At 52.1% G+C, this 27561-nt stretch overlaps 1 protein-coding gene across 1 annotated transcript in view; it reads right to left on the bottom strand.

Moving 5' to 3' along the window:
- The window catches only part of PELO (pelota mRNA surveillance and ribosome rescue factor), a 64312-nt gene extending 43414 nt beyond the window's left edge, over positions 1 to 20898 (bottom strand). Inside the window, exons 1-9 of the mRNA XM_088461720.1 lie at positions 20623 to 20898; positions 16849 to 16941; positions 14803 to 14953; positions 14634 to 14724; positions 4625 to 4788; positions 3522 to 3582; positions 2936 to 3097; positions 2733 to 2779; positions 2584 to 2657 (exon numbers count right to left, since the gene is read on the bottom strand). Of these exons, the coding sequence (XP_088317846.1) occupies positions 2584 to 2657; positions 2733 to 2779; positions 2936 to 3097; positions 3522 to 3582; positions 4625 to 4788; positions 14634 to 14724; positions 14803 to 14953; positions 16849 to 16941; positions 20623 to 20663 (884 nt within the window). The 5' untranslated portion in view covers positions 20664 to 20898. The remainder of the gene's footprint in view (positions 1 to 2583; positions 2658 to 2732; positions 2780 to 2935; positions 3098 to 3521; positions 3583 to 4624; positions 4789 to 14633; positions 14725 to 14802; positions 14954 to 16848; positions 16942 to 20622) is intronic.
- Positions 20899 to 27561: the final 6663 nt, after the last annotated feature.

The following is a 27561-nucleotide window of genomic DNA, read 5'->3' on the forward strand; positions in this document are numbered from 1 at the left end:
GACACAGGGGGGGGGTTTGGAGAAAGAGGAGATGTACAGGGAGAGGATAGACACGGGGGGGGGGCGGAGGAAGAGGAGGTGTACAGGGAGAGAGAGGACAGACACGGGGGGGAGCGGAGAAAGAGGAGATGTACAGGGAGAGAGAGAGAGGACAGACACGGGGGGAGCGGAGAAGAGGAGGTGTACAGGGAGAGAGAGGACAGACATATGGGGGGGGGGTGGGGAAGAGGAGGTGTACAGGGAGAGAGAGGACAGACATATGGGGGGGGAGCGGGGAAGAGGAGGTGTACAGGGAGAGAGAGGACAGACACGGGGGGGGAGCGGGGAAGAGGAGGTGTACAGGGAGAGAGAGGACAGACATATGGGGGGGGAGCGGGGAAGAGGAGGTTTACAGGGAGAGAGAGGACAGACACGGGGGGGAGCGGAGAAGAGGAGGTGTACAGGGAGAGAGAGGACAGACACGGGGGGGAGCGGAGAAGAGGAGGTGTACAGGGAGAGAGAGGACAGACATATGGGGGGGGAGCGGGGAAGAGGAGGTGTACAGGGAGAGAGAGGACAGACACGGGGGGGGGAGCGGGGAAGAGGAGGTGTACAGGGAGAGAGAGGACAGACACGGGGGGGGGGAGCGGAGAAAGAGGAGGTGTACAGAGAGAGAGGACAGACACGGGGGGGGGGGGGGAGTGGAGAAAGAGGAGGTGTACAGGGAGAGAGAGAGGACAGAGACGGGGGGGGCGCGGGGAAAGAGGAGATGTACAGGGAGAGAGAGAGGACAGAGACGGGGGGGGGGCGGAGAAAGAGGAGATGTACAGGGTGAGGATAGACACGGGGGGGAGCGGAGAAAGAGGAGATGTCCAGGGAGAGAAGACAGGCAGGGGGGGGGGGGGGGGTTAGGGAGTGGAGAAAGAGGAGGTGTACAGGGAGAGAGGACAGACACGGGGGGAGGAGGAAGTGGAGGTGTACAGGGAGAGAGAGGGCAGACACCGGTGGGGGGTGGCGGGGGGGAGTGGAGAAAGAGGAGGTGTACAGGGAGAGGATAGACACGGGGGGGGGGGGAGCGGAGGAACAGGAGGAGGTGTACAGGGAGAGAGGACAGACGGGGGGGGGGGGGAGTCGAGAAAGAGGAGGTGTACAGGGAGAAAGAGAGGACAGAGACGGGGGGGGGGGGGGGGGAGTGGAGAAAGAGGAGGTGTACAGGGAGAGGATAGACACGGGGGGGGGGGGAGCGGAGGAAGAGGAGGAGGTGTACAGGGAGAGAGGACAGACGGGGGGGGGGGGGTGGAGTCGAGAAAGAGGAGGTGTACAGGGAGAATGAGAGGACAGAGACGGGGGGGGGGGGGGAGCGGAGAAAGAGGAGGTGTACAGGGAGAGGATAGACACGGGGGGGGAGCGGAGGAGGAGGAGGAGGTGTCCAGGGAGAGAGGACAGACAGGGGGGGGAGTGGAGAAAGAGGAGGTGTACAGGGAGAGAGGACAGACACGGGGGGAGGAGGAAGTGGAGGTGTACAGGGAGAGAGAGGGCAGACACGGGGGGGGGAGGAGGTGTACAGGGAGAGAGGGGACAGACACGGGGGGGAGCGGAGGAAGAGGAGGTGTACAGGGACAGAGAGGACAGACACGGGGGGGGAGCGGAGGAAGAGGAGGTGTACAGGGAGAGAGAGGACAGACACAGGGGAGAGGGAGGAAGAGGAGGTGCACAGGGAGAGAGAGGACAGACACGGGGGGGGAGGAAGAGGAGGTGTACAGGGAGAGAGAGAGGACAGACACGGGGGGGGAGCGGAGGAAGAGGAGGTGTACAGGGAGAGAGAGGACAGACACGGGGGGGGGAGGAAGAGGAGGTGTACAGGGAGAGAGAGGACAGACACGGGGGGGGGGGAGGAAGAGGAGGTGTACAGGGAGAGAGAGGACAGACACGGGGGGGGAGCGGAGGAAGAGGAGGTGTACAGGGAGAGAGAGGACAGACACGGGGGGGGAGCGGAGGAAGAGGAGGTGTACAGGGAGAGAGAGGACAGACACAGGGGAGAGGGAGGAAGAGGAGGTGCACAGGGAGAGAGAGGACAGACACGGGGGGGGAGGAAGAGGAGGTGTACAGGGAGAGAGAGGACAGACACGGGGGGGGAGTGGAGGAAGAAGAGGTGTACAGGGAGAGAGAGGACAGACACGGGGGAGGGAGCAGAGGAAGAGGAGGTGTACAGGGAGAGAGAGGACAGACATATGGGGGGGAGCGGAGGAAGAGGAGGAGGTGTACAGGGAGAGAGAGGACAGACATATGGGGGGGAGTGGAGGAAGAGGAGGTGTACAGGGAGAGAGAGGACAGACACGGGGGGGGAGCGGAGGAAGAGGAGGTGTACAGGGAGAGAGAGGACAGACACGGGGGGGGAGCGGAGGAAGAGGTGGTGTACAGGGAGAGGACAGACACGGGGGGGGTGAGGAGGAAGAGGAGGTGTACAGGGAGAGGGGACAGACACGGGGGGGGGGGGGAGCGGAGGAATAGAAGGTGTACAGGGAGACACAGAAGAGGACTGCTGGAACAGGGGGCACATAGTGAGGTGGGAGGCATCGGGGCAGTACTGAGCAGGGCACTGACCCGTAGAATGCTCTGTCTGGTTCATGTTGCAGCATCTTGTAGAAGTCTCCCAGCGCTTTTATTTCAGCTGCAGCCTGCGAGGAGGGCACAGATTAGAGCAGTGGTGGCACAGACGTCCAGCTGGAAGCTGGCACTAAGGATGTACTGACCTTCGTGTCTGCCAGGCGGGCGGTGACGGCTGGATCACACAGAACTTCTGTAAGAGACACAAAGTATAAAGTCTGAGACGCGGCAGCCTCACTTCCCTCCTGTACAATCGCTGTGCTGGGGCAGAATTACAGATGTATCCAACACCCCGGTACCCCCCATCGGGTGACCAGTTACAGGTGAGAGCGCGGGGGTTTGCCCATACCTGTCAGCGAGTATTTGTGCCCAGACGAGCTGTGGACTTGGATGAATTTTCCTCGGTTTTCCAGGATGGTCTTTAAATCTTGTTTTACAGCTCGGAGGAAAAGGAACTCACAGAACTGCTCCCGCACAAACCCGGGCGAGGCCACTAAGACCACCTTCACCACTGCCAGCCCGGCACCCGGGGATACAAGGAAAAGGGGGTTACATAGCCCGACTGGGGGAGGGGGGGGGGAGAGAGAGAGCCACAGAGAGAGAGCCATAGAGAGAGAGAGCCATAGAGAGAGAGAGCCACAGAGAGAGAGAGCCACAGAGAGAGAGAGCCACAGAGAGAGAGAGAGAGAGAGAGAGAGAGAGAGAGAGAGCCACAGAGAGAGAGCCACAGAGAGAGAGCCACAGAGAGAGAGCCACAGAGAGAGAGCCACAGAGAGAGAGCCACAGAGAGAGAGCCACAGAGAGAGCCACAGAGAGAGCCACAGAGAGAGCCACAGAGAGAGAGCCACAGAGAGAGAGAGACAGACACACAGAGAGAGAGAGAGCCACAGAGAGACATTATTACAGAAGCGGAGAGATTTGCTGGAAACAGGCACCTTCAAAGTTGATGTGACGGATGATTCCCTGCATGACCTGTTCATAGAACTTCTCCAGGGCCTGCGAGAAACAGGGAAAGTCAGCAAGTGCGAGGGAGGCGGGAGCAGGGGGTCAGCAAGTGCGAGGGAGGCGGGAGCAGGGGGTCAGCAAGTGCGAGGGAGGCGGGAGCAGGGGGTCAGCAAGTGCGAGGGAGGCGGGAGCAGGGGGTCAGCAAGTGCGAGGGAGGCGGGAGCAGGGGGTCAGCAAGTGCGAGGGAGGCGGGAGCAGGGGGTCAGCAAGTGCGAGGGAGGCGGGAGCAGGGGGTCAGCAAGTGCGAGGGAGGCGGGAGCAGGGGGTCAGCAAGTGCGAGGGAGGCGGGAGCAGGGGGTCAGCGTGAGGGAGGCGGGAGCAGGGGGTCAGCGTGAGGGAGGCGGGAGCAGGGGGTCAGCGTGAGGGAGGCGGGAGCAGGGGGTCAGCGTGAGGGAGGCGGGAGCAGGGGGTCAGCGTGAGGGAGGCGGGAGCAGGGGGTCAGCGTGAGGGAGGCGGGAGCAGGGGGTCAGCGTGAGGGAGGCGGGAGCAGGGGGTCAGCGTGAGGGAGGCGGGAGCAGGGGGTCAGCGTGAGGGAGGCGGGAGCAGGGGGTCAGCGTGAGGGAGGCGGGAGCAGGGGGTCAGCGTGAGGGAAGCGGGAGCAGGGGGTCAGCGTGAGGGAGGCGGGAGCAGGGGGTCAGCGTGAGGGAGGCGGGAGCAGGGGGTCAGCGTGAGGGAGGCGGGAGCAGGGGGTCAGCGTGAGGGAGGCGGGAGCAGGGGGTCAGCGTGAGGGAGGCGGGAGCAGGGGGTCAGCGTGAGGGAGGCGGGAGCAGGGGGTCAGCGTGAGGGAGGCGGGAGCAAGGGAGGCAGGGGCCAGCGTGAGACGCGATTCCGGCAGGGGTAATGGAGAGAAGGGGACAGTATGGTGAATTGCTATGTGGAAGATAAAAGGTAGAGGCCGGTAGAGTATTACAGAGTCTGTCCATGGCAGAGAGGCCCGGATAGATAATATTAGTGCATTATAACGCGGAGGCTGAGGGCGGGGGTGACGATACCACAGACCCGTAGCGGGCGGCACACAGATAGGGTCACTCACCTTCTCGTGCTGCGAGCAGCTGCCCTGTCTCTTGCGTGGAATATTGGTCTCGATCTTTGCTCGGAGAAGAGTCATACTAGGCGTGACCAGACAGATGTGCGCGAGTCCCTCCTGCATGACCACGGCCGCCACATCAGCGCTGAACGCAGGATCACAGGCCTGCTCTGATAGAGAGAGAACACAGCGTTTCCATTAGTCACCTACGGCAACTGCGATATCCACCACCTAGCGACGGGTAGCTGCTGTGGTTTTGGTATCACACTCTAGGATAAGACGCTGGCGTGACGCCGGTGTTATACCGTCACCTATACACAGGGTCATGTCTGCCAGGGGAAAACAGACACATGAATGAGCCCTAATAGCTGATAATCTGCACCACGGGGGGGGGCAGTTTACTGGGTTGCAAACCAGGAGAAATGCAGAAACTGGGGAGGAATAAGCTACAAATCATTGCTATAGCTGCACCATCAGGAGGGAGCGAGTAATGTGGGAGATGGCAGCTAGACGGCTTGTAGTGTAGGTGTTGGTTGGGACGGATGGACGGCTGAGTCCTGTAATGTGGATGTTGGTTGGGACGGATGGACGGCTGGGTCCTGTAATGTGGGTGTTGGTTGGGACGGATGGACGGCTGGGTCCTGTAATGTGGGTGTTAGTTGGGACGGATGGACGGCTGGGTCCTGTAATGTGGGTGTTGGTTGGGACGGATGGACGGCTGGGTCCTGTAATGTGGGTGTTGGTTGGGACGGATGGACGGCTGGGTCCTGTAATGTGGGTGTTGGATGTGACGGCTGGGTCCTGTAATGTGGGTGTTGGTTGGGACGGATGGACGGCTGGGTCCTGTAGAGTAGGTGTTGGTTGGGACGGATGGGCGGCTGGGTCCTGTAATGTGGATGTTGGTTGGGACGGATGGACGGCTGGGTCCTGTAATGTGGGTGTTGGTTGGGACGGATGGGTGGCTGGGTCCTGTAATGTGGGTGTTGGATGCGACGGGTGGGTCCTGTAATGTGGGTGTTGGTTGGGACGGATGGACGGCTGGGTCCTGTAGTGTAGGTGTTGGTTGGGACGGATGGGCGGCTGGGTCCTGTAATCTGGATGTTGGTTGGGACGGATGGGCGGCTGGGTCCTGTAATGTGGGTGTTGGTTGGGACGGATGGACGGCTGGGTCCTGTAATGTGGGTGTTGGTTGGGACGGATGGGCAGCTGGGTCCTGTACTGTGGGTGTTGGTTGGGACGGATGGGCGGCTGGGTCCTGTAATGTGGGTATTGGTTGGGACAGATGGGCGGCTGGGTCCTGTAATGTGGGTGTTGGATGTGACGGGTGGGTCCTGTAATGTGGGTGTTGGTTGGGACGGATGGGTCCTGTAGTGTGGGTGTTGGTTGAGACGGATGGGCGGCTGGGTCCTGTAATGTGGATGTTGGTTGGGACGGATGGACGGCTGGGTCCTGTAATGTGGGTGTTGGTTGGGACGGATGGACGGCTGGGTCCTGTAATGTGGGTGTTGGATGCGACGGGTGGGTCCTGTAATGTGGGTGTTGGTTGGGACGGATGGACGGCTGGGTCCTGTAGTGTAGGTGTTGGTTGGGACGGATGGGCGGCTGGGTCCTGTAATCTGGATGTTGGTTGGGACGGATGGGCGGCTGGGTCCTGTAATGTGGGTGTTGGTTGGGACGGATGGACGGCTGGGTCCTGTAATGTGGGTGTTGGTTGGGACGGATGGGCAGCTGGGTCCTGTACTGTGGGTGTTGGTTGGGACGGATGGGCGGCTGGGTCCTGTAATGTGGGTATTGGTTGGGACGGATGGGCGGCTGGGTCCTGTAATGTGGGTGTTGGATGTGACGGGTGGGTCCTGTAATGTGGGTGTTGGTTGGGACGGATGGGTCCTGTAGTGTGGGTGTTGGTTGAGACGGATGGGCGGCTGGGTCCTGTAATGTGGATGTTGGTTGGGACGGATGGACGGCTGGGTCCTGTAATGTGGATGTTGGTTGGGACGGATGGACGGCTGGGTCCTGTAATGTGGGTGTTGGTTGGGACGGATGGACGGCTGGGTCCTGTAATGTGGGTGTTGGTTGGGACGGATGGACGGCTGGGTCCTGTAATGTGGGTGTTGGTTGGGACGGATGGACGGCTGGGTCCTGTAATGTGGGTGTTGGTTGGGACGGATGGACGGCTGGGTCCTGTAATGTGGGTGTTGGTTGGGATGGATGGACGGCTGGGTACTGTAATGTGGGTGTTGGTTGGGACGGATGGACGGCTGGGTCCTGTAATGTGGGTGTTGGATGTGACGGGTGGGTCCTGTAATGTGGGTGTTGGTTGGGACGGGTGGGTCCTGTAGTGTGGGTGTTGGTTGGGACGGATGGGCGGCTGGGTCCTGTAATGTGGGTGTTGGTTGGGACGGATGGACGGCTGGGTACTGTAATGTGGGTGTTGGTTGGGACGGATGGACGGCTGGGTCCTGTAATGTGGGTGTTGGTTGGGACGGATGGACGGCTGGGTCCTGTAATGTGGGTGTTGGATGTGACGGGTGGGTCCTGTAATGTGGGTGTTGGTTGGGACGGATGGACGGCTGGGTCCTGTAGTGTAGGTGTTGGTTGGGACGGATGGGCGGCTGGGTCCTGTAATGTGGGTGTTGGTTGGGACGGATGGGCGGCTGGGTCCTGTAATGTAGGTGTTGGATGTGACGGCTGGGTCCTGTAATGTGGGTGTTGGTTGGGACGGATGGACGGCTGGGTCCTGTAGTGTAGGTGTTGGTTGGGACGGATGGGCGGCTGGGTCCTGTAATGTGGATGTTGGTTGGGACGGATGGGCGGCTGGGTCCTGTAATGTGGATGTTGGTTGGGACGGATGGGCGGCTGGGTCCTGTAATGTGGATGTTGGTTGGGACGGATGGGCGGCTGGGTCCTGTAATGTGGGTGTTGGTTGGGACGGATGGGCGGCTGGGTCCTGTAATGTGGGTGTTGGTTGGGACGGATGGGCGGCTGGGTCCTGTAATGTGGGTGTTGGATGTGACGGGTGGGTCCTGTAATGTGGGTGTTGGTTGGGACGGATGGACGGGTGGGTCCTGTAATGTGGGTGTTGGTTGGGACGGATGGACGGCTGGGTCCTGTAATGTGGGTGTTGGTTGGGACGGATGGACGGCTGGGTCCTGTAATGTGGGTGTTGGTTGGGACGGATGGACGGCTGGGTCCTGTAATGTGGGTGTTGGTTGGGATGGCTGGGTCCTGTAATGTGGGTGTTGGATGGGACGGATGGACGGCTGGGTCTTGTAATGTGTGTGTTGGTTGGGAAGGATGGGCGGCTGGGTCCTGTAATGTGGGTGTTGGTTGGGACGGATGAACGGCTGGGTCCTGTAATGTGGGTGTTGGTTGGGACGGATGGACGGCTGGGTCCTGTAGTGTGGGTGTTGGTTGGGAAGGATGGGCGGCTGGGTCCTGTAGTGTGGGTGTTGGTTGGGACGGATAGGCGGCTGGGTCCTGTAATGTGGGTGTTGGTTGGGACGGATGGGCGGCTGGGTCCTGTAATGTGGGTGTTGGTTGGGACAGCTGGGTGGCTGGTTCCTGTAATGTGGGTGTTGGATGTGACGGATGGGTCCTGTAATGTGGGTGTCGGTTGGGACGGATGGGCGGCTGGGTCCTGTAATGTGGGTGTTGGTTGGGAGAGATGGACGGCTGGGTCCTGTAATGTGGGCGTTGGTTGGGACGGCTGGGTGGCTGGTTCCTGTAATGTGGGTGTTGGATGTGACGGATGGACGGCTGGGTCCTGTAATGTGGGTGTTGGATGTGACGGATGGGTCCTTTAATGTGGGTGTTGGTTGGGATGGCTGGGTCCTGTAATGTGGATGTTGGTTGGGACGGATGGACGGCTGGGTCCTGTAATGTGGGTGTTGGATGCGACGGGTGGGTCCTGTAATGTGGATGTTGGTTGGGACGGATGGACGGCTGGGTCCTGTAATGTGGGTTTTGGATGTGACGAGTGGGTCCTGTAATGTGGGTGTTGGTTGGGACGGATGGACGGCTGGGTCCTGTAATGTGGGTGTTGGATGTGATGGGCGGGTCCTGTAATGTGGGTGTTGGTTGGGACGGATGGACGGCTGGGTCCTGTAGTGTAGGTGTTGGTTGGGACGTATGGGCGGCTGGGTCCTGTAATGTGGGTGTTGGTTGGGACGGATGGGCGGCTGGGTCCTGTAATGTGGATGTTGGTTGGGACGGATGGGCGGCTGGGTCCTGTAATGTGGGTGTTGGATGGGACGGATGGGCAGCTGGGTCCTGTAATGTGGGTGTTGGATGGGACGGATGGGCGGCTGGGTCCTGTAATGTGTGTGTTGGTTGGGAAGGATGGGCGGCTGGGTCCTGTAGTGTGGGTGTTGGTTGGGACAGATGGACAGCTGGGTCTTGTAATGTGTGTGTTGGTTGGGAAGGATGGACGGCTGGGTCCTGTAATGTGGGTGTTGGTTGGGACGGATGGACGGCTGGGTCCTGTAATGTGGGTGTTGGTTGGGATGGCTGGGTCCTGTAATGTGGGTGTTGGATGGGACGGATGGACGGCTGGGTCCTGTAATGTGGGTGTTGGTTGGGACGGATGAACGGCTGGGTCCTGTAATGTGGGTGTTGGTTGGGATGGATGGACGGCTGGGTCCTGTAGTGTGGGTGTTGGTTGGGACGGATGGGCGGCTGGGTCCTGTAGTGTGGGTGTTGGTTGGGACGGATAGGCGGCTGGGTCCTGTAATGTGGGTGTTGGTTGGGACAGCTGGGTGGCTGGTTCCTGTAATGTGGGTGTTGGATGTGACGGATGGGTCCTGTAATGTGGGTGTTGGTTGGGACGGATGGGCGGCTGGGTCCTGTAATGTGGGTGTCGTTTGGGACGGATGGGCGGCTGGGTCCTGTAATGTGGGCGTTGGTTGGGACGGCTGGGTGGCTGGTTCCTGTAATGTGGGTGTTGGATGTGACGGATGGACGGCTGGGTCCTGTATTGTGGGTGTTGGATGTGACGGATGGACGGCTGGGTCCTTTAATGTGGGTGTTGGTTGGGATGGCTGGGTCCTGTAATGTGGATGTTGGTTGGGACGGATGGACGGCTGGGTCCTGTAATGTGGGTGTTGGATGTGACGAGTGGGTCCTGTAATGTGGGTGTTGGTTGGGACGGATGGACGGCTGGGTCCGGTAATGTGGGTGTTGGATGTGATGGGTGGGTCCTGTAATGTGGGTGTTGGTTGGGACGTATGGGCGGCTGGGTCCTGTAATGTGGGTGTTGGTTGGGACGGATGGGCGGCTGGGTCCTGTAATGTGGATGTTGGTTGGGACGGATGGGCGGCTGGGTCCTGTAATGTGGGTGTTGGATGGGACGGATGGGCGGCTGGGTCCTGTAATGTGGGTGTTGGATGGGACGGATGGGCGGCTGGGTCCTGTAATGTGGGTGTTGGGTGGGACGGATGGGCGGCTGGGTCCTGTAATGTGGGTGTTGGTTGGGACGGATGGGCGGCTGGGTCCTGTAGTGTGGGTGTTGGTTGGGACAGATGGACAGCTGGGTCTTGTAATGTGTATGTTGGTTGGGAAGGATGGGCGGCTGGGTCCTGTAATGTGGGTGTTGGTTGGGACGGATGAACGGCTGGGTCCTGTAATGTGGGTGTTGGTTGGGACGGATGGACGGCTGGGTCCTGTAGTGTGGGTGTTGGTTGGGACGGATGGGCGGCTGGGTCCTGTAGTGTGGGTGTTGGTTGGGACAGATAGGCGGCTGGGTCCTGTAATGTGGGTGTTGGTTGGGACGGATGGGCGGCTGGGTCCTGTAATGTGGGTGTTGGTTGGGACGGATGGGTGGCTGGTTCCTGTAATGTGGGTGTTGGATGTGACGGATGGGTCCTGTAATGTGGGTGTCGGTTGGGACGGATGGTCGGCTGGGTCCTGTAATGTGGGTGTCGGTTGGGACGGATGGGCGGCTGGGTCCTGTAATGTGGGTGTTGGTTGGGAGAGATGGACGGCTGGGTCCTGTAATGTGGGCGTTGGTTGGGACGGCTGGGTGGCTGGTTCCTGTAATGTGGGTGTTGGATGTGATGGATGGACGGCTGGGTCCTGTAATGTGGGTGTTGGATGTGACGGATGGGTCCTTTAATGTGGGTTTTGGTTGGGACGGCTGGGTCCTGTAATGTGGATGTTGGTTGGGACGGATGGACGGCTGGGTCCTGTAATGTGGGTGTTGGATGCGACGGGTGGGTCCTGTAATGTGGATGTTGGTTGGGACGGATGGACGGCTGGGTCCTGTAATGTGGGTGTTGGATGTGACGAGTGGGTCCTGTAATGTGGGTGTTGGTTGGGACGGATGGGTGGCTGGGTCCTGTAATGTGGGTGTTGGATGTGACGGATGGACGGCTGGGTCCTTTAATGTGGGTGTTGGTTGGGACGGCTGGGTCCTGTAATGTGGGTGTTGGATGTGACGGATGGGTCCTTTAATGTGGGTTTTGGTTGGGACGGCTGGGTCCTGTAATGTGGGTGTTGGTTGGGACGGATGAACGGCTGGGTCCTGTAATGTGGGTGTTGGTTGGGACGGATGGACGGCTGGGTCCTGTAGTGTGGGTGTTGGTTGGGACGGATGGGCGGCTGGGTCCTGTAGTGTGGGTGTTGGTTGGGACGGATAGGCGGCTGGGTCCTGTAATGTGGGTGTTGGTTGGGACGGATGGGCGGCTGGGTCCTGTAATGTGGGTGTTGGTTGGGACAGCTGGGTGGCTGGTTCCTGTAATGTGGGTGTTGGATGTGACGGATGGGTCCTGTAATGTGGGTGTTGGTTGGGACGGATGGGCGGCTGGGTCCTGTAATGTGGGTGTCGGTTGGGACGGATGGGCGGCTGGGTCCTGTAATATGGGCGTTGGTTGGGACGGCTGGGTGGCTGGGTCCTGTAATATGGGCGTTGGTTGGGACGGCTGGGTGGCTGGTTGCTGTAATGTGGGTGTTGGATGTGACGGATGGACGGCTGGGTCCTGTAATGTGGGTGTTGGATGTGACGGATGGACGGCTGGGTCCTTTAATGTGGGTGTTGGTTGGGATGGCTGGGTCCTGTAATGTGGATGTTGGTTGGGACGGATGGACGGCTGGGTCCTGTAATGTGGGTGTTGGATGTGACGAGTGGGTCCTGTAATGTGGGTGTTGGTTGGGACGGATGGACGGCTGGGTCCGGTAATGTGGGTGTTGGATGTGATGGGTGGGTCCTGTAATGTGGGTGTTGGTTGGGACGGATGGACGGCTGGGTCCTGTAGTGTAGGTGTTGGTTGGGACGTATGGGCGGCTGGGTCCTGTAATGTGGGTGTTGGTTGGGACGGATGGGCGGCTGGGTCCTGTAATGTGGATGTTGGTTGGGACGGATGGGCGGCTGGGTCCTGTAATGTGGGTGTTGGATGGGACGGATGGGCGGCTGGGTCCTGTAATGTGGGTGTTGGGTGGGACGGATGGGCGGCTGGGTCCTGTAATGTGGGTGTTGGTTGGGACGGATGGGCGGCTGGGTCCTGTAGTGTGGGTGTTGGTTGGGACAGATGGACAGCTGGGTCTTGTAATGTGTGTGTTGGTTGGGAAGGATGGGCGGCTGGGTCCTGTAATGTGGGTGTTGGTTGGGACGGATGAACGGCTGGGTCCTGTAATGTGGGTGTTGGTTGGGACGGATGGACGGCTGGGTCCTGTAGTGTGGGTGTTGGTTGGGACGGATGGGCGGCTGGGTCCTGTAGTGTGGGTGTTGGTTGGGACGGATAGGCGGCTGGGTCCTGTAATGTGGGTGTTGGTTGGGACGGATGGGCGGCTGGGTCCTGTAATGTGGGTGTTGGTTGGGACGGATGGGTGGCTGGTTCCTGTAATGTGGGTGTTGGATGTGACGGATGGGTCCTGTAATGTGGGTGTCGGTTGGGACGGATTGTCGGCTGGGTCCTGTAATGTGGGTGTCGGTTGGGACGGATGGGCGGCTGGGTCCTGTAATGTGGGTGTTGGTTGGGAGAGATGGACGGCTGGGTCCTGTAATGTGGGCGTTGGTTGGGACGGCTGGGTGGCTGGTTCCTGTAATGTGGGTGTTGGATGTGATGGATGGACGGCTGGGTCCTGTAATGTGGGTGTTGGATGTGACGGATGGGTCCTTTAATGTGGGTTTTGGTTGGGATGGCTGGGTCCTGTAATGTGGATGTTGGTTGGGACGGATGGACGGCTGGGTCCTGTAATGTGGGTGTTGGATGCGACGGGTGGGTCCTGTAATGTGGATGTTGGTTGGGACGGATGGACGGCTGGGTCCTGTAATGTGGGTGTTGGATGTGACGAGTGGGTCCTGTAATGTGGGTGTTGGTTGGCACGGATGGGTGGCTGGGTCCTGTAATGTGGGTGTTGGATGTGACGGATGGGTAGCTGGGTCCTGTAATGTGGGTGTTGGCTGGGACAGATGGGCGGCTGGGTCCTGTAATGTGGGTGTTGGTTGGGACGGCTGGGTGGCTGGTTCCTGTAATGTGGCTGTTGGATGTGACGGATGGGTCCTGTAATGTGGGTGTTGGTTGGGACGGATGGGCGGCTGGGTCCTGTAATGTGGATGTTGGTTGGGACGGATGGGCGGCTGGGTCCTGTAATGTGGGTGTTGGATGTGACAGATGGGCGGCTGGGTCCTGTAATATGGGTGTTGGATGTGACGGATGGGCGGCTGGGTCCTGTAATGTGGATGTTGGTTGGGACAGATGGGCGGCTGGGTCCTGTAATGTGGGCGTTGGTTGGGACGGCTGGTACTTGTATTGTGGGCGTTGGTTGGGACGGCTGGGCGGCTGGGTCCTGTAATGTGGGTGTTGGATGTGACGGATGGGCGGCTGGGTCCTGTAATGTGGGAGTAGGTTGGGACGGATGGGCGGCTGGGTCCTGTTATGTGGGTGTTGGATGTGACGGATGGGTAGCTGGGTCCTGTAATGTGGGTGTTGGTTGGGATGGATGGGCGGCTGGGTCCTGTAATGTGGGTGATGGATGTGACGGATGGGTGGCTGGGTCCTGTAATGTGGATGTTGGTTGGGACAGATGGGCGGCTGGGTCCTGTAATGTGGGTGTTGGTTGGGACGGCTGTGTGGCTGGTACTTGTATTGTGGGCGTTGGTTGGGACGGCTGGGTGGCTGGTTCCTGTAATGTGGGTGTAGGTTGGGACGGATGGACGGATGGGCGGCTGGGTCCTGTAATGTGGGTGCTGGATGTGACGGATAGGTGGCTGGGTCCTGTAATGTGGGTGTTGGATGTGACGGATGGGCGGCTGGGTCCTGTTATGTGGGTGTTGGATGTGACGGATGGGTAGCTGGGTCCTGTAATGTGGGTGTTGGTTGGGATGGATGGGCGGCTGGGTCCTGTAATGTGGGTGATGGATGTGACGGATGGGTGGCTGGGTCCTGTAATGTGGATGTTGGTTGGGACAGATGGGCGGCTGGGTCCTGTAATGTGGATGTTGGTTGGGACAGATGGGCGGCTGGGTCCTGTAATGTGGGTGTTGGTTGGGACGGCTGTGTGGCTGGTACTTGTATTGTGGGCGTTGGTTGGGACGGCTGGGTGGCTGGTTCCTGTAATGTGGGTGTAGGTTGGGACGGATGGACGGATGGGCGGCTGGGTCCTGTAATGTGGGTGCTGGATGTGACGGATAGGTGGCTGGGTCCTGTAATGTGGGTGTTGGATGTGACGAATGGACGGCTGGGTCCTGTAATGTGGGTGTTGGATGTGACGGATGGACGGCTGGGTCCTGTAATGTGGGTGTTGGTTGGGACGGCTGGTTCCTGTAGTGTGGGCGTTGGTTGGGACGGCTGGGTGGCTGGTTCCTGTAGTGTGGGCGTTGGTTGGGACGGCTGGGTGGCTGGTTCCTGTAGTGTGGGATGGCTGTGTGGCTGGATCCTGTAGTGTGGGCGTAGGTTGGGACGGCTGGGTGGCTCGTTCCTGTAGTGTGGGCGTTGGTTGGAATGGCTGTTTCCCATTCTGGTGTTGGTCTGGGTAGAGGGGGTGAGGTGGGTAACTTATCGGGGTGTAGGGACTTCCTTACCTATCCTCTCCAGCACAACGCTGTCCCACTGTTTCTTGGCCAGTGTGAACTTGCGGTTCAGTTCGAGCTCTATGGTGTGATAACCCCCCATCTGCAGATAGAGCGACACAGTGTGAGAATAGGAAGCGGTATAGAGGCAGAAAACTGATCTAGGACTGGTACCAGTTACCTTGACATACTGGTTCTCCTGGATGTTAATGCCTTTGACGCGCAGCTGGCAGGCCTGGGAGTCGAAGTCAATATTCTCTACGCAGATGGTGAGTGTGGTCCTGACACGATTACTGCCCACACTGCCTGTGGCCGACTCCGTCTGCACCTTCCTGGAGGAGAACAGAGTGTGATATAATATAATGTGACAATTCTCCACCAAGCGGAGAAGAACACAGGCCCTCATTCAGACCCGGTCACAAGCGCTGAGCACTCGCAACTGGGTCGATGTTAGGGCCCTGCGCACGCGCAGCGGCCGCACTGCGCGTGCGCAAGCCCTGGAGCGAGAAAGAAATTCTCTTGCTCCGAAGCTCACTACAAAAGGGGCGGGGGGGTGGCTACACAAACGGAAGCGGTCCTGACGGAACGCCTGGCGTTTTGTGGGCGGCCGCACTGACATCAGCAGTGATGTCAGTGGGGAGCTTCCTGCTCGATCAGAGCAGGAAGGGTCTTAGGGTCTCGTCGCAAGCCCCGATGGTCTTGACCATCGCGACTATCAACCTGGTCGGCCGCTAAAGCTGTGGGTGGTAACCCAGCTTAGCTAGCGACCAGGAGGCCGCACTAAAAAATAAAAAAGAGATATCAGTTGGCGCTGTCAGATAAGCAGCTAGTGGAGGCGTCAACTCCTAACAATATATAAAAAAAGAGAAAAAAGGATCTGAACAGCGCTAAATAGTCCTATCAATTGGTAAATTGGTGAAAGATGGAAATAGTCATAAGAACATCCAAATACAATAGATCTAAAACCAAAGAATTAGTGAATAAATGGTCTAAAAAGTCAATATACACTATAATCAGTGTTCAAGATCTACACGGCTTGATTGAGAATATCGATTTATTGTAATATAAAATAAATTAAAAATAGTGCATTTCATAGGCTTTATATTTCATAACATAAACAGCAGAAATAAAACACGATACCAAATAATAAAACATTATAAACAGAAAATAAAGTGAATACAAAATATACAAATATTGATCCAGAGAAAAAAAGGCCAAAAAGAATAGTCCGTATGAATTGATGAAATATATGATGGTTGGTACTTGAAGAAGGAGTTCTGGAAGATGAAAGTGGTGCTGGTCCGGAATCGATATCCACATAGAAATCCAAGTGCTGTAAGACGGTGGGGTGCCAAACGCGTTTCGCTGTGGTAGGTCCCTCAGCTTCCTCAGTAGCCAGAACTCCTTCTTCAAGTACCAACCAGAAAATCTGCATTTATTTTATCCTGTGGACATGGAATGACGTTTGGTAATTATATCTGCCCGATATTATTCCGGATCCACACGTGTAGACCAGCGACTGTCATTTTAATACATATTTATTACTATCTCTAGCAAGACTGTTCATGGAGACATATGTCTCACATCAATTCATTTATATCAATATCTTCATCATATATTTCATCAATTCATACGGACTATTCTTTTTGGCCTTTTTTTCTCTGGATCAATATTTGTATATTTTGTATTCACTTTATTTTCTGTTTATAATGTTTTATTATTTGGTATCGTGTTTTATTTCTGCTGTTTATGTTATGAAATATAAAGCCTATGAAATGCACTATTTTTAATTTATTTTATATTACAATAAATCGATATTCTCAATCAAGCCGTGTAGATCTTGAACACTGATTATAGTGTATATTGACTTTTTAGACCATTTATTCACTAATTCTTTGGTTTTAGATCTATTGTATTTGGATGTTCTTATGACTATTTCCATCTTTCACCAATTTACCAATTGATAGGACTATTTAGCGCTGTTCAGATCCTTTTTCTCGCACTAAAAAATACAAGCGGCCGCCCTCATTCAGAATGAGCGGACGCTTCTTGCGACCACCTCTGAATGAGGGCCAGAGTGTGATATAATATAACGTGACAATTCTCCACCAAGATCACCTATCATAGTCTCTGCCTCATGCGTAACACATGGACGGGATTCTATCTATGGTGCGGTTAATCTAGAGCTGTGGGGCGAGGACTAGGCCTCATCGCTGGGGGCACTAACCTGATGGTTGAAGCCTGAAGACTGTCGCCCACTTGGAGCAGGTTGTACGTATGCCACATGTCCTCCGCCTCCTCCGGGACCAGCGTCACCTGTCTGATATGGGAACGTTACAGTCATACAGACATCCCAGTAACCAGGGCAAATACATACAGACGATGTGCACTATACCCCCCATCTCAGAGCTACCCCCAATACACCAGGACTCTCCTCCACTGTATAAACCCCCCTCCGGGACTCCCCTCTCTCCCCCCTGTATAACCTCCCTCCCTCCTCTCTCCCCTCCCCCCCCCATTGTATAATCCCCCCTCCGAGACTCCCCTCTCTCCCCCCTGTATAATCCCCCCTCCGGGACTCCCCTCTCTCCCCCCTGTATAACCTCCCTCCCTCCTCTGTCCCCTCCCCCCCCATTGTATAATCCCCCCTCCGAGACTCCCCTCTCTCCCCCCTATATAACCAACCTCCCTCCATAATCCCCCCTCCGGGACTCCTCTCTCCCCTCCCCCCCCATTGTATAATCCCCCCTCCGAGACCCTTCTCTCTCTCCCCCCTGTATAATCCCCCTCCAGGACTCCTCCCTCTCCCCCCTCCTGTATAATCCCCCTCCCCCCACTGTATAATCCCCCCTCCGGGACTCCCCTCTCTCTCCCCCCCCCCCCTGTATAATCCCCCCTCCGGGACTCCCCTCTCTCTCCCCCCCCCCCCCTGTATAATCCCCACTCCAGGACTCCCCTCCCCCCTGTATAGTCCCCCCTCCGGGACTCCTCCCTCTCTCTCCCCCTGTATAACATGCTCAAACATCCACATAGGACCCAGTTGTGAAAACTAAACTCTCTAACGGCCCACAGCAGTCAGCAGGTTACACCCAGTACACTAAAAACATGATACTGTGCAGTTACAGTATACGAGTACATAGTACGATGCTGAAACCTATAACAGATAAAAAAAATGAGTAGTAATAGAAGAGTTACACCCAATATATAGGGCTAGAGAAGTGGTACTAAGATCTGAACCCAGCATACAGTACAGAGGTGATACTGTACAGTTATACATAAATAACTGATACTGAGCGTTACCCCTAGTATACACAGGACAGGAGAAGTGGTACTGAGCGTTACCGCCAGTATACACAGGACAGGAGAAGTGGTACTGAGCGTTACCCCCAGTATACACAGGACAGGAGAAGTGGTACTGAGCGTTACCCCCAGTATACACAGGACAGGAGAAGTGGTACAGAGCGTTACACACAGTATATACAGGAGAGAAGTGGTACTGAGCGTTACATCCAGTATATACATACATGAGAGAAGTGTTACTGAGTGTTACACCCAGTATATACATACAAGAGAGAAGTGGTACTGAGCGTTACACCCAGTATACACAGGAGAGAAGTGGTACTGAGCGTTACACCCAGTATACACAGGAGAGAAGTGGTACTGAACGTTACACCCGGTATATACAGGACAAAAGTGGTACTGAGCGTTACACCCAGTATATACACACAAGAGAAGTGGTACTGAGCGTTACACCCAGTATACACAGGAGAGAAGTGGTACTGAGCATTACACCCAGTATATACAGGAGAGAAGTGGTACTGAGCATTACATCCAGTATATACATACATGAGAGAAGTGTTACTGAGTGTTACAAGAGAGAAGTGGTACTGAGCGTTACACCCAATATATACAGGACAGGAGAAGTGGTACTGAGCGTTACACCCAATATATACAGGACAGTAGAAGTGGTACTGAGCGTTACACCCAGTATATACACAGGAGAGAAGTGGTACTGAACATTACATCCAGTATATACATACATGAGAGAAGTGGTACTGAGCGTTACACCCAATATATACAGGACAGTAGAAGTGGTACTGAGCGTTACACCCAGTATATACACAGGAGAGAAGTGGTACTGAGCGTTACACCCAGTATATACATACAAGAGAGAAGTGGTACTGAGCGTTACACCCAATATATATACAGGACAGGAGAAGTGGTACTGAGCGTTACACCCAATATATACAGGACAGTAGAAGTGGTACTGAGCGTTACACCCAGTATATACACAGGAGAGAAGTGGTACTGAGCGTTACACCCAGTATATACATACAGGAGAGAAGTGTTACTGAGCGTTACACCCGGTATACACAGGAGAGAAGTGGTACTGAGCATTACACCCAGTCTATACATACAGGAGAGAAGTGGTACTGAGCGTTACACCCAGTATATACATACAGGAGAGAAGTGGTACTGAGCGTTACATCCAGTATATACATACATGAGAGAAGTGTTACTGAGTGTTACACCCAGTATATACATACAAGAGAGAAGTGGTACTGAGCGTTACACCCAATATATACAGGACAGGAGAAGTGGTACTGAGCTTTACACCCAATATATACAGGACAGTAGAAGTGGTACTGAACGTTACACCCAGTATATACACAGGAGAGAAGTGGTACTGAGCATTACATCCAGTATATACATACATGAGAGAAGTGGTACTGAGCGTTACACCCAATATATACAGGACAGGAGAAGTGGTACTGAGCGTTACACCCAATATATACAGGACAGTAGAAGTGGTACTGAGCGTTACACCCAGTATATACACAGGAGAGAAGTGGTACTGAGCGTTACACCCAGTATATACATACAGGAGAGAAGTGTTACTGAGCGTTACACCCAGTATACACAGGAGAGAAGTGGTACTGAGCATTACACCCAGTATATACACAGGAGAGAAGTGGTACTGAGCGTTACACCCAGTATATACATACAGGAGAGAAGTGGTACTGAGCGTTACACCCAGTATATACATACAGGAGAGAAGTGGTACTGAGCGTTACACCCAGTATATACATACAGGAGAGAAGTGGTACTGAGCGTTACACCCAGTATATACACAGGAGAGAAGTGGTACTGAGCGTTACACCCAGTATATACACAGGAGAGAAGTGGTACTGAGCGTTACACCCAGTATATACACAGGAGAGAAGTGGTACTGAGCGTTACACCCAGTATATACATACAGGAGAGAAGTGGTACTGAGCGTTACACCCAGTATATACAGGAGAGAAGTGGTACTGAGCGTTACACCCAGTATATACAGGAGAGAAGTGGTACTGAACGTTACACCCAGTATATACATACAGGAGAGAAGTGGTACTGAGCGTTACACCCAGTATATACATACAGGAGAGAAGTGGTACTGAGCGTTACACCCAGTATATACACAGGAGAGAAGTGGTACTGAGCGTTACACCCAGTATATACACAGGAGAGAAGTGGTACTGAGCGTTACACCCAGTATATACACAGGAGAGAAGTGGTACTGAGCGTTACACCCAGTATATACATACAGGAGAGAAGTGGTACTGAGCGTTACACCCAGTATATACAGGAGAGAAGTGGTACTGAGCGTTACACCCAGTATATACAGGAGAGAAGTGGTACTGAACGTTACACCCAGTATATACATACAGGAGAAGTGGTACTGAGCGTTACACCCAGTATATACATACAGGAGAGAAGTGGTACTGAACGTTACACCCAGTATATACACAGGAGAGAAGTGGTACTGAGCGTTACACCCAGTATATACATACAGGAGAGAAGTGGTACTGAGCGTTACACCCAGTATATACATACAGGAGAAGTGTTACTGAGCGTTACACCCAGTATATACAGGAGAGAAGTGGTACTGAACGTTACACCCAGTATATACATACAGGAGAAGTGTTACTGAGCGTTACACCCAGTATATAGCACTCACCCTGCGTTGTCTTTCTCTATATCTTTCCTAAGCAGTTTCATATTTGGGCTCAGCAGTCCCCGGTCCCGGCACTCCAGATGTTCCCGTTTCAGTCAGACTCAGAGTTGCCACCTCCAAAATGGCGGCGGAAGCCACGTGTCCGCCATCTTTCTACACCTCAGGAGTCAGTGTAGGAGTAAAGCAGTGAGGTGAAAGTATGATTATACCCCCTGCCCCTGCTGTGGGGTCTGTGCAGCGGCGGCACAGTGATATCTCTCACCCCGCGATATGAGCAACCAATGAGGTGACACGGGGAGTACAAGCATGGCGGCTAGCACACTTCCGCCCACATCATTGGCCTCGCTCACTTCCTGCTCAGCAAGGACGGACTTCCGCCCGCTCTGTCCGCCATCTTAACTCCTGGCACATAACTTATTTATTCTGATGTAGACCAGAAGGGGGCAATAATACTACTATTACTTTCACTAGTATTTATTAGCTATTACTGCTAACAGTACTATCAATATCAATTATAATGCTGGTAATACTACTTGTACTAATAATTATAATACTTCTATTACTACTGGTTATTATAATACTATTACTACTACCCACTGTTATTATTATTATTAATAATAATAATAACTGGTGATACACAGAGTTGCCTGCCTCTGAATGAGCTGCTGTCTCTTAGATGCTGCTGCTGCTGGCGCTGAAGGCAATACACCCACACGATTGGCTGTTACAGTCATGTAATTTTTCGTTTGCTCTGTTCCGCTTGTCCACATATCTGTGCTTAAGTGGACAGTGGGTACAACGGCATTTTGGAGGACAGTAATTAAGTTTTTTTTAACGTCCCTGTACAGGCTGGGAATTGCTTTTCTAGTGAAGTGGAATCTAGAAGGGATCTGGTAGCGGGGACAGAGGACCTCAATTATCTGTCTAAAACCCACTGCATTATAGGCGGATATTGGACGCACATGTAATACCAGCATAGATGTTATGGCATCAGTGATCAGCTGTGCAACTGGGTGACTGCTGTCGTACTTGCTCCCCCTTCTGGGCCAAGGACTGAGGTGAATGAGTAAAATATTATTTGTAAATGCCTCCTCCCCTTCCCTCCTCCCTCATAAATTTGCTTTGGAATCAAAAACATTAAATTAAATTTACTATGATTCAACTCTTCCTTTCCCTGCCTTCAACTACATACATACTCCAACTCCCTCAGGCCTCTTGAATAATAAAAACATTTGTTTCCTGATGTGCCATGTTGGAAGTCGAACTGCAACAGCTGCTGCAATAATTGACATGCGGTTGCTGAATGACGAAAATGTCCAGAAATGTTTATGGCCACAGACAGCATCTCCAGCATGCCCCTTTAATTTTTAAAAATATTCTGAACCACCAAGTTGATTTTGTGGGCAAAACATGGGTCATATTGTTAGCCCATGCTCTCCCATCCTCCCTCATAAATTTGCTTCAGAATGAAAAAATGTAATGAAATTAATTACCAATCAACCCTTTCCCTGACTTCAACTACATACATACCCCATCTCCCTCAGGCCTCTTGTTTAATGAAAACATATGTTTAATTATGTGCCATGTTGGAAGTTGAACTGCTACGTGTCTGTGCCACCAACTGCTGCCACTTAGCTTAGTCAGCCAGCTACCTTGGTGCAAATTATGGGCCAACTAGATGAAAACAATATTGTGAGGTGGTAAAAATTTACTGGAAACAAGTGGAAATTAATGTTATTGAGGTTAATAATACTGTAGGGACAAAAAAAAAAACATTTTGTGAATTTAACAGTTTTTACCAATTTTTTTTTTTTTTAAACTACAGATCCAAGCCCAAAACAAATGGACATGGCTGTAATAATCTGGACATAAGGACATGTCTGTAATAATCTGGACATATGGACATGGCTGTAATAATCTGGGCATATGAACGTGGCTGTATTAATCTGGGCATACGGACATGGCTGTATTCATCTGGACATATGGACGTGGCTGTATTAATCTGGGCATATGGACGTGGCTGTATTAATCTGGGCATATGGACGTGGCTGTATTAATATGGACATATGGATGTTGCTGTATTAATCTGGGCGTATGGACGTGGCTGTATTAATCTGGACATATGGACATGGCTGTATTGGTTTGGAGAAATGGACATGGCTGTAATAATCTGGACATATGGACATGGCTATATTGGTTTGGACATAAGGACGTGGCTGTATTAATCTGGGCGTATGGACATGGCTGTATTAATCTGGACGTATGAATGTGGCTGTATTGGTCTGGACATATGGACGTGGCTGTATTGGTCTGGGCAAATGGATGTAGCTGTATTAATCTGGACATATGGACTTGGCTGTATTAATCTGGACATATGGACGTGGCTGTATTAATCTGGGCATATGGATGTGGCTGTATTAATCTGGAATATGAATGTGGCTGTAATAATCTGGACATATGGACGTGGCTGTATTAATCTAGAAAAATGGACGTGGCTGTATTAATCTAGAAAAATGGACATGGCTGTATTAATCTGGACATATGGATATGGCTGTATTAATCTGGGCATATGGACGTGGCTGTATTAATCTGGACATATGGACGTGGCTTTATTTGTCTGGACAAAAGGACGTGGCTAAATTGGTCTGGACAAATGGACGTGACTGTATTAATCTGGACATATGGACGCGGTTGTATTAATCTGGACATATGGACATGGTTGTATTAATCTGGACATATGGACATGGCTGTATTGGTTTGGAGAAATGGACATGGCTGTATTGATCTGGGCATATGGACATGGCTGTATTGATCTGGGCATATGGACATGGCTATATTGGTTTGGACAAATGGACATGGATGTATTAATCTGAACATATAGACAAGGCTGTATTAATCTGGACATATGGACATGGCTGTATTGGTTTGGAGAAATGGACATGGCTGTAATAATCTGGACATATGGACATGGCTATATTGGTTTGGAGAAATGGACATGGCTGTAATAATCTGGACATATGGACATGGTTGTATTAATCTGGACATATGGACATGGCTATATTGGTTTGGACAAATGGACATGGCTATATTGATCTGGGCATATGGACATGGCTGTATTGATCTGGGCATATGGACATGGCTGTATTGATCTGGACATATGGACATGACTGTATTAATCTGAACATATAGACATGGCTGTATTAATCTGGACATATGGACATGGCTGTATTAATCTGGGCATATGGACGTGGCTGTATTAATCTGGGCATATGGACGTGGCTGTATTAATCTGGACATATGGACGTGGCTGTATTATTCTGGACATATGGACGTGTCTGTATTAATCTGGGCATATGGACGTGGCTGTATTAATCTGGGCATATGAACGTGGCTGTATTAATCTGGACATATGGACGTGGCTATATTGGTTTGGACAAATGGACATGGCTGTATTGATCTGGGCATATGGACATGGCTGTATTGATCTGGGCATATGGACATGGCTGTTTTGATCTGGGCATATGGACATGGCTATATTGGTTTGGACAAATGGACATGGATGTATTAATCTGAACATATGGACATGGCTGTATTAATCTGGACATATGGATATGGCTGTATTAATCTGGACATATGGACATAGCTGTATTGGTTTAGATAAATGGACATGGCTGTATTGATCTGGGCATATGGACATGGCTATATTGGTTTAGACAAATGGACATGGCTGTATTGATTTGGACATATGGACATGGCTGTATTAATCTGAACATATGGACATGGCTGTATTAATCTGGACAGATGGACATGGCTGTATTAATTTGTGCATATGGACGTGGCTGTATTAATCTGGGCATATGGACGTGGCTGTATTAATATAGACAGATGGACGTGGCTTTATTTGTCTGGACAAAAGGACGTGGCTAAATTGGTCTGGACAAATGGACGTGACTGTATTAATCTGGACATATGGACGCGGTTGTATTAATCTGGACATATGGACATGGTTGTATTAATCTGGACATATGGACATGGCTGTATTGGTTTGGAGAAATGGACATGGCTGTATTGATCTGGGCATATGGACATGGCTGTATTGATCTGGGCATATGGACATGGCTATATTGGTTTGGACAAATGGACATGGATGTATTAATCTGAACATATAGACAAGGCTGTATTAATCTGGACATATGGACATGGCTGTATTGGTTTGGAGAAATGGACATGGCTGTAATAATCTGGACATATGGACATGGCTATATTGGTTTGGAGAAATGGACATGGCTGTAATAATCTGGACATATGGACATGGTTGTATTAATCTGGACATATGGACATGGCTATATTGGTTTGGACAAATGGACATGGCTATATTGATCTGGGCATATGGACATGGCTGTATTGATCTGGGCATATGGACATGGCTGTATTGATCTGGACATATGGACATGGCTGTATTAATCTGAACATATAGACATGGCTGTATTAATCTGGACATATGGACATGGCTGTATTAATCTGGGCATATGGACGTGGCTGTATTAATCTGGGCATATGGACGTGGCTGTATTATTCTGGACATATGGACGTGTCTGTATTAATCTGGGCATATGGACGTGGCTGTATTAATCTGGGCATATGAACGTGGCTGTATTAATCTGGACATATGGACGTGGCTATATTGGTTTGGACAAATGGACATGGCTGTATTGATCTGGGCATATGGACATGGCTGTATTGATCTGGGCATATGGACATGGCTATATTGGTTTGGACAAATGGACATGGATGTATTAATCTGAACATATGGACATGGCTGTATTAATCTGGACATATGGATATGGCTGTATTAATCTGGACATATGGACGTAGCTGTATTGGTTTAGATAAATGGACATGGCTGTATTGATCTGGGCATATGGACATGGCTATATTGGTTTAGACAAATGGACATGGCTGTATTGATTTGGACATATGGACATGGCTGTATTAATCTGAACATATGGACATGGCTGTATTAATCTGAACATATGGACATGGCTGTATTAATCTGGACAGATGGACATGGCTGTATTAATTTGTGCATATGGACGTGGCTGTATTAATCTGGGCATATGGACGTGGCTGTATTAATATGGACAGATGGACGTGGCTGTATTAATCTGTGCATATGGACGTGGCTGCATTAATCTGTGCATATGGACGTGGCTGCATTAATCTGGGCATATGGACGTGGCTGTATTAATCTGGGCATATGGACGTGCCTGTATTAATCTGGACAAATGGACGTGGCTGTATTAATCTGGACATATGGACGTGGCTGTATTAATCTGGACATATGGACGTGGCTGTATTAATCTGCAAAAATGGACGTGGCTGTATTAATCTGGGCATATGGACGTGGCTGTATTAATCTGGACATATGGACGTGGCTGTATTGGTTTGGAGAAATGGACATGGCTGTAATAATCTGGACATATGGACATGGCTATATTGGTTTGGACATATGGACGTGGCTGTATTAATCTGGGCGTATGGACATGGCTGTATTAATCTGGACGTATGAATGTGGCTGTATTGGTCTGGACGTATGGACGTGGCTGTATTGGTTTGGAGAAATGGACATGGCTGTAATAATCTGGACATATGGACATGGTTGTATTAATCTGGACATATGGACATGGCTATATTGGTTTGGACAAATGGACATGGCTATATTGATCTGGGCATATGGACATGGCTGTATTGATCTGGGCATATGGACATGGCTGTATTGATCTGGGCATATGGACATGGCTGTATTGGTTTGGACATATGGACATGGATGTATTAATCTGAACATATAGACATGGCTGTATTAATCTGGATATATGGACATGGCTGTATTAATCTGGGCATATGGACGTGGCTGTATTAATCTGGGCATATGGACGTGGCTGTATTAATCTGGACATATGGACGTGGCTGTATTATTCTGGACATATGTACGTGTCTGTATTAATCTGGGCATATGGACGTGGCTGTATTAATCTGGGCATATGGACGTGGCTGTATTGATCTGGGCATATGGACGTGGCTGTATTGATCTGGGCATATGGACATGGCTGTTTTGATCTGGGCATATGGACATGGCTATATTGGTTTGGACAAATGGACATGATGTATTAATCTGAACATATGGACATGGCTGTATTAATCTGAACATATGGATATGGCTGTATTAATCTGGACATATGGACATGGCTGTATTAATCTGGACATATGGACATGGCTGTATTATTCTGGACATATGGACATGGCTGTATTAATCTGGGCATATGGACGTGGCTGTATTAATCTGGACATATGGACGTAGCTGTATTGGTTTAGATAAATGGACATGGCTGTATTGATCTGGGCATATGGACATGGCTATATTGGTTTAGACAAATGGACATGGCTGTATTGATTTGGACATATGGACATGGCTGTACTAATCTGAACACATGGACATGGCTGTATTAATCTGGACAGATGGACATGGCTGTATTAATTTGTGCATATGGACATGGCTGTATTAATCTGGGCATATGGACGTGGCTGTATTAATATGGACAGATGGACGTGGCTGTATTAATCTGTGCATATGGACGTGGCTGCATTAATCTGGACAGATGGACGTGGCTGCATTAATCTGGGCATATGGACGTGGCTGTATTAATCTGGGCATATGGACGTGGCTGTATTAATCTGAACATATGGACGTGGCTGTATTAATCTGCAAAAATGGACGTGACTGTATTAATCTGGGCATATGGACGTGGCTGTATTAATCTGGACATATGGACGTGGCTGTATTGGTTTGGAGAAATGGACATGGCTGTAATAATCTGGACATATGGACATGGCTATATTGGTTTGGACATATGGACGTGGCTGTATTAATCTGGGCATATGGAC

The sequence above is a fragment of the Taudactylus pleione genome, unplaced genomic scaffold (genome assembly GCF_031769625.1).
Source record: "Taudactylus pleione unplaced genomic scaffold, aTauple2 ptg001090l, whole genome shotgun sequence".
Classification (NCBI taxonomy): domain Eukaryota; kingdom Metazoa; phylum Chordata; class Amphibia; order Anura; family Myobatrachidae; genus Taudactylus; species Taudactylus pleione.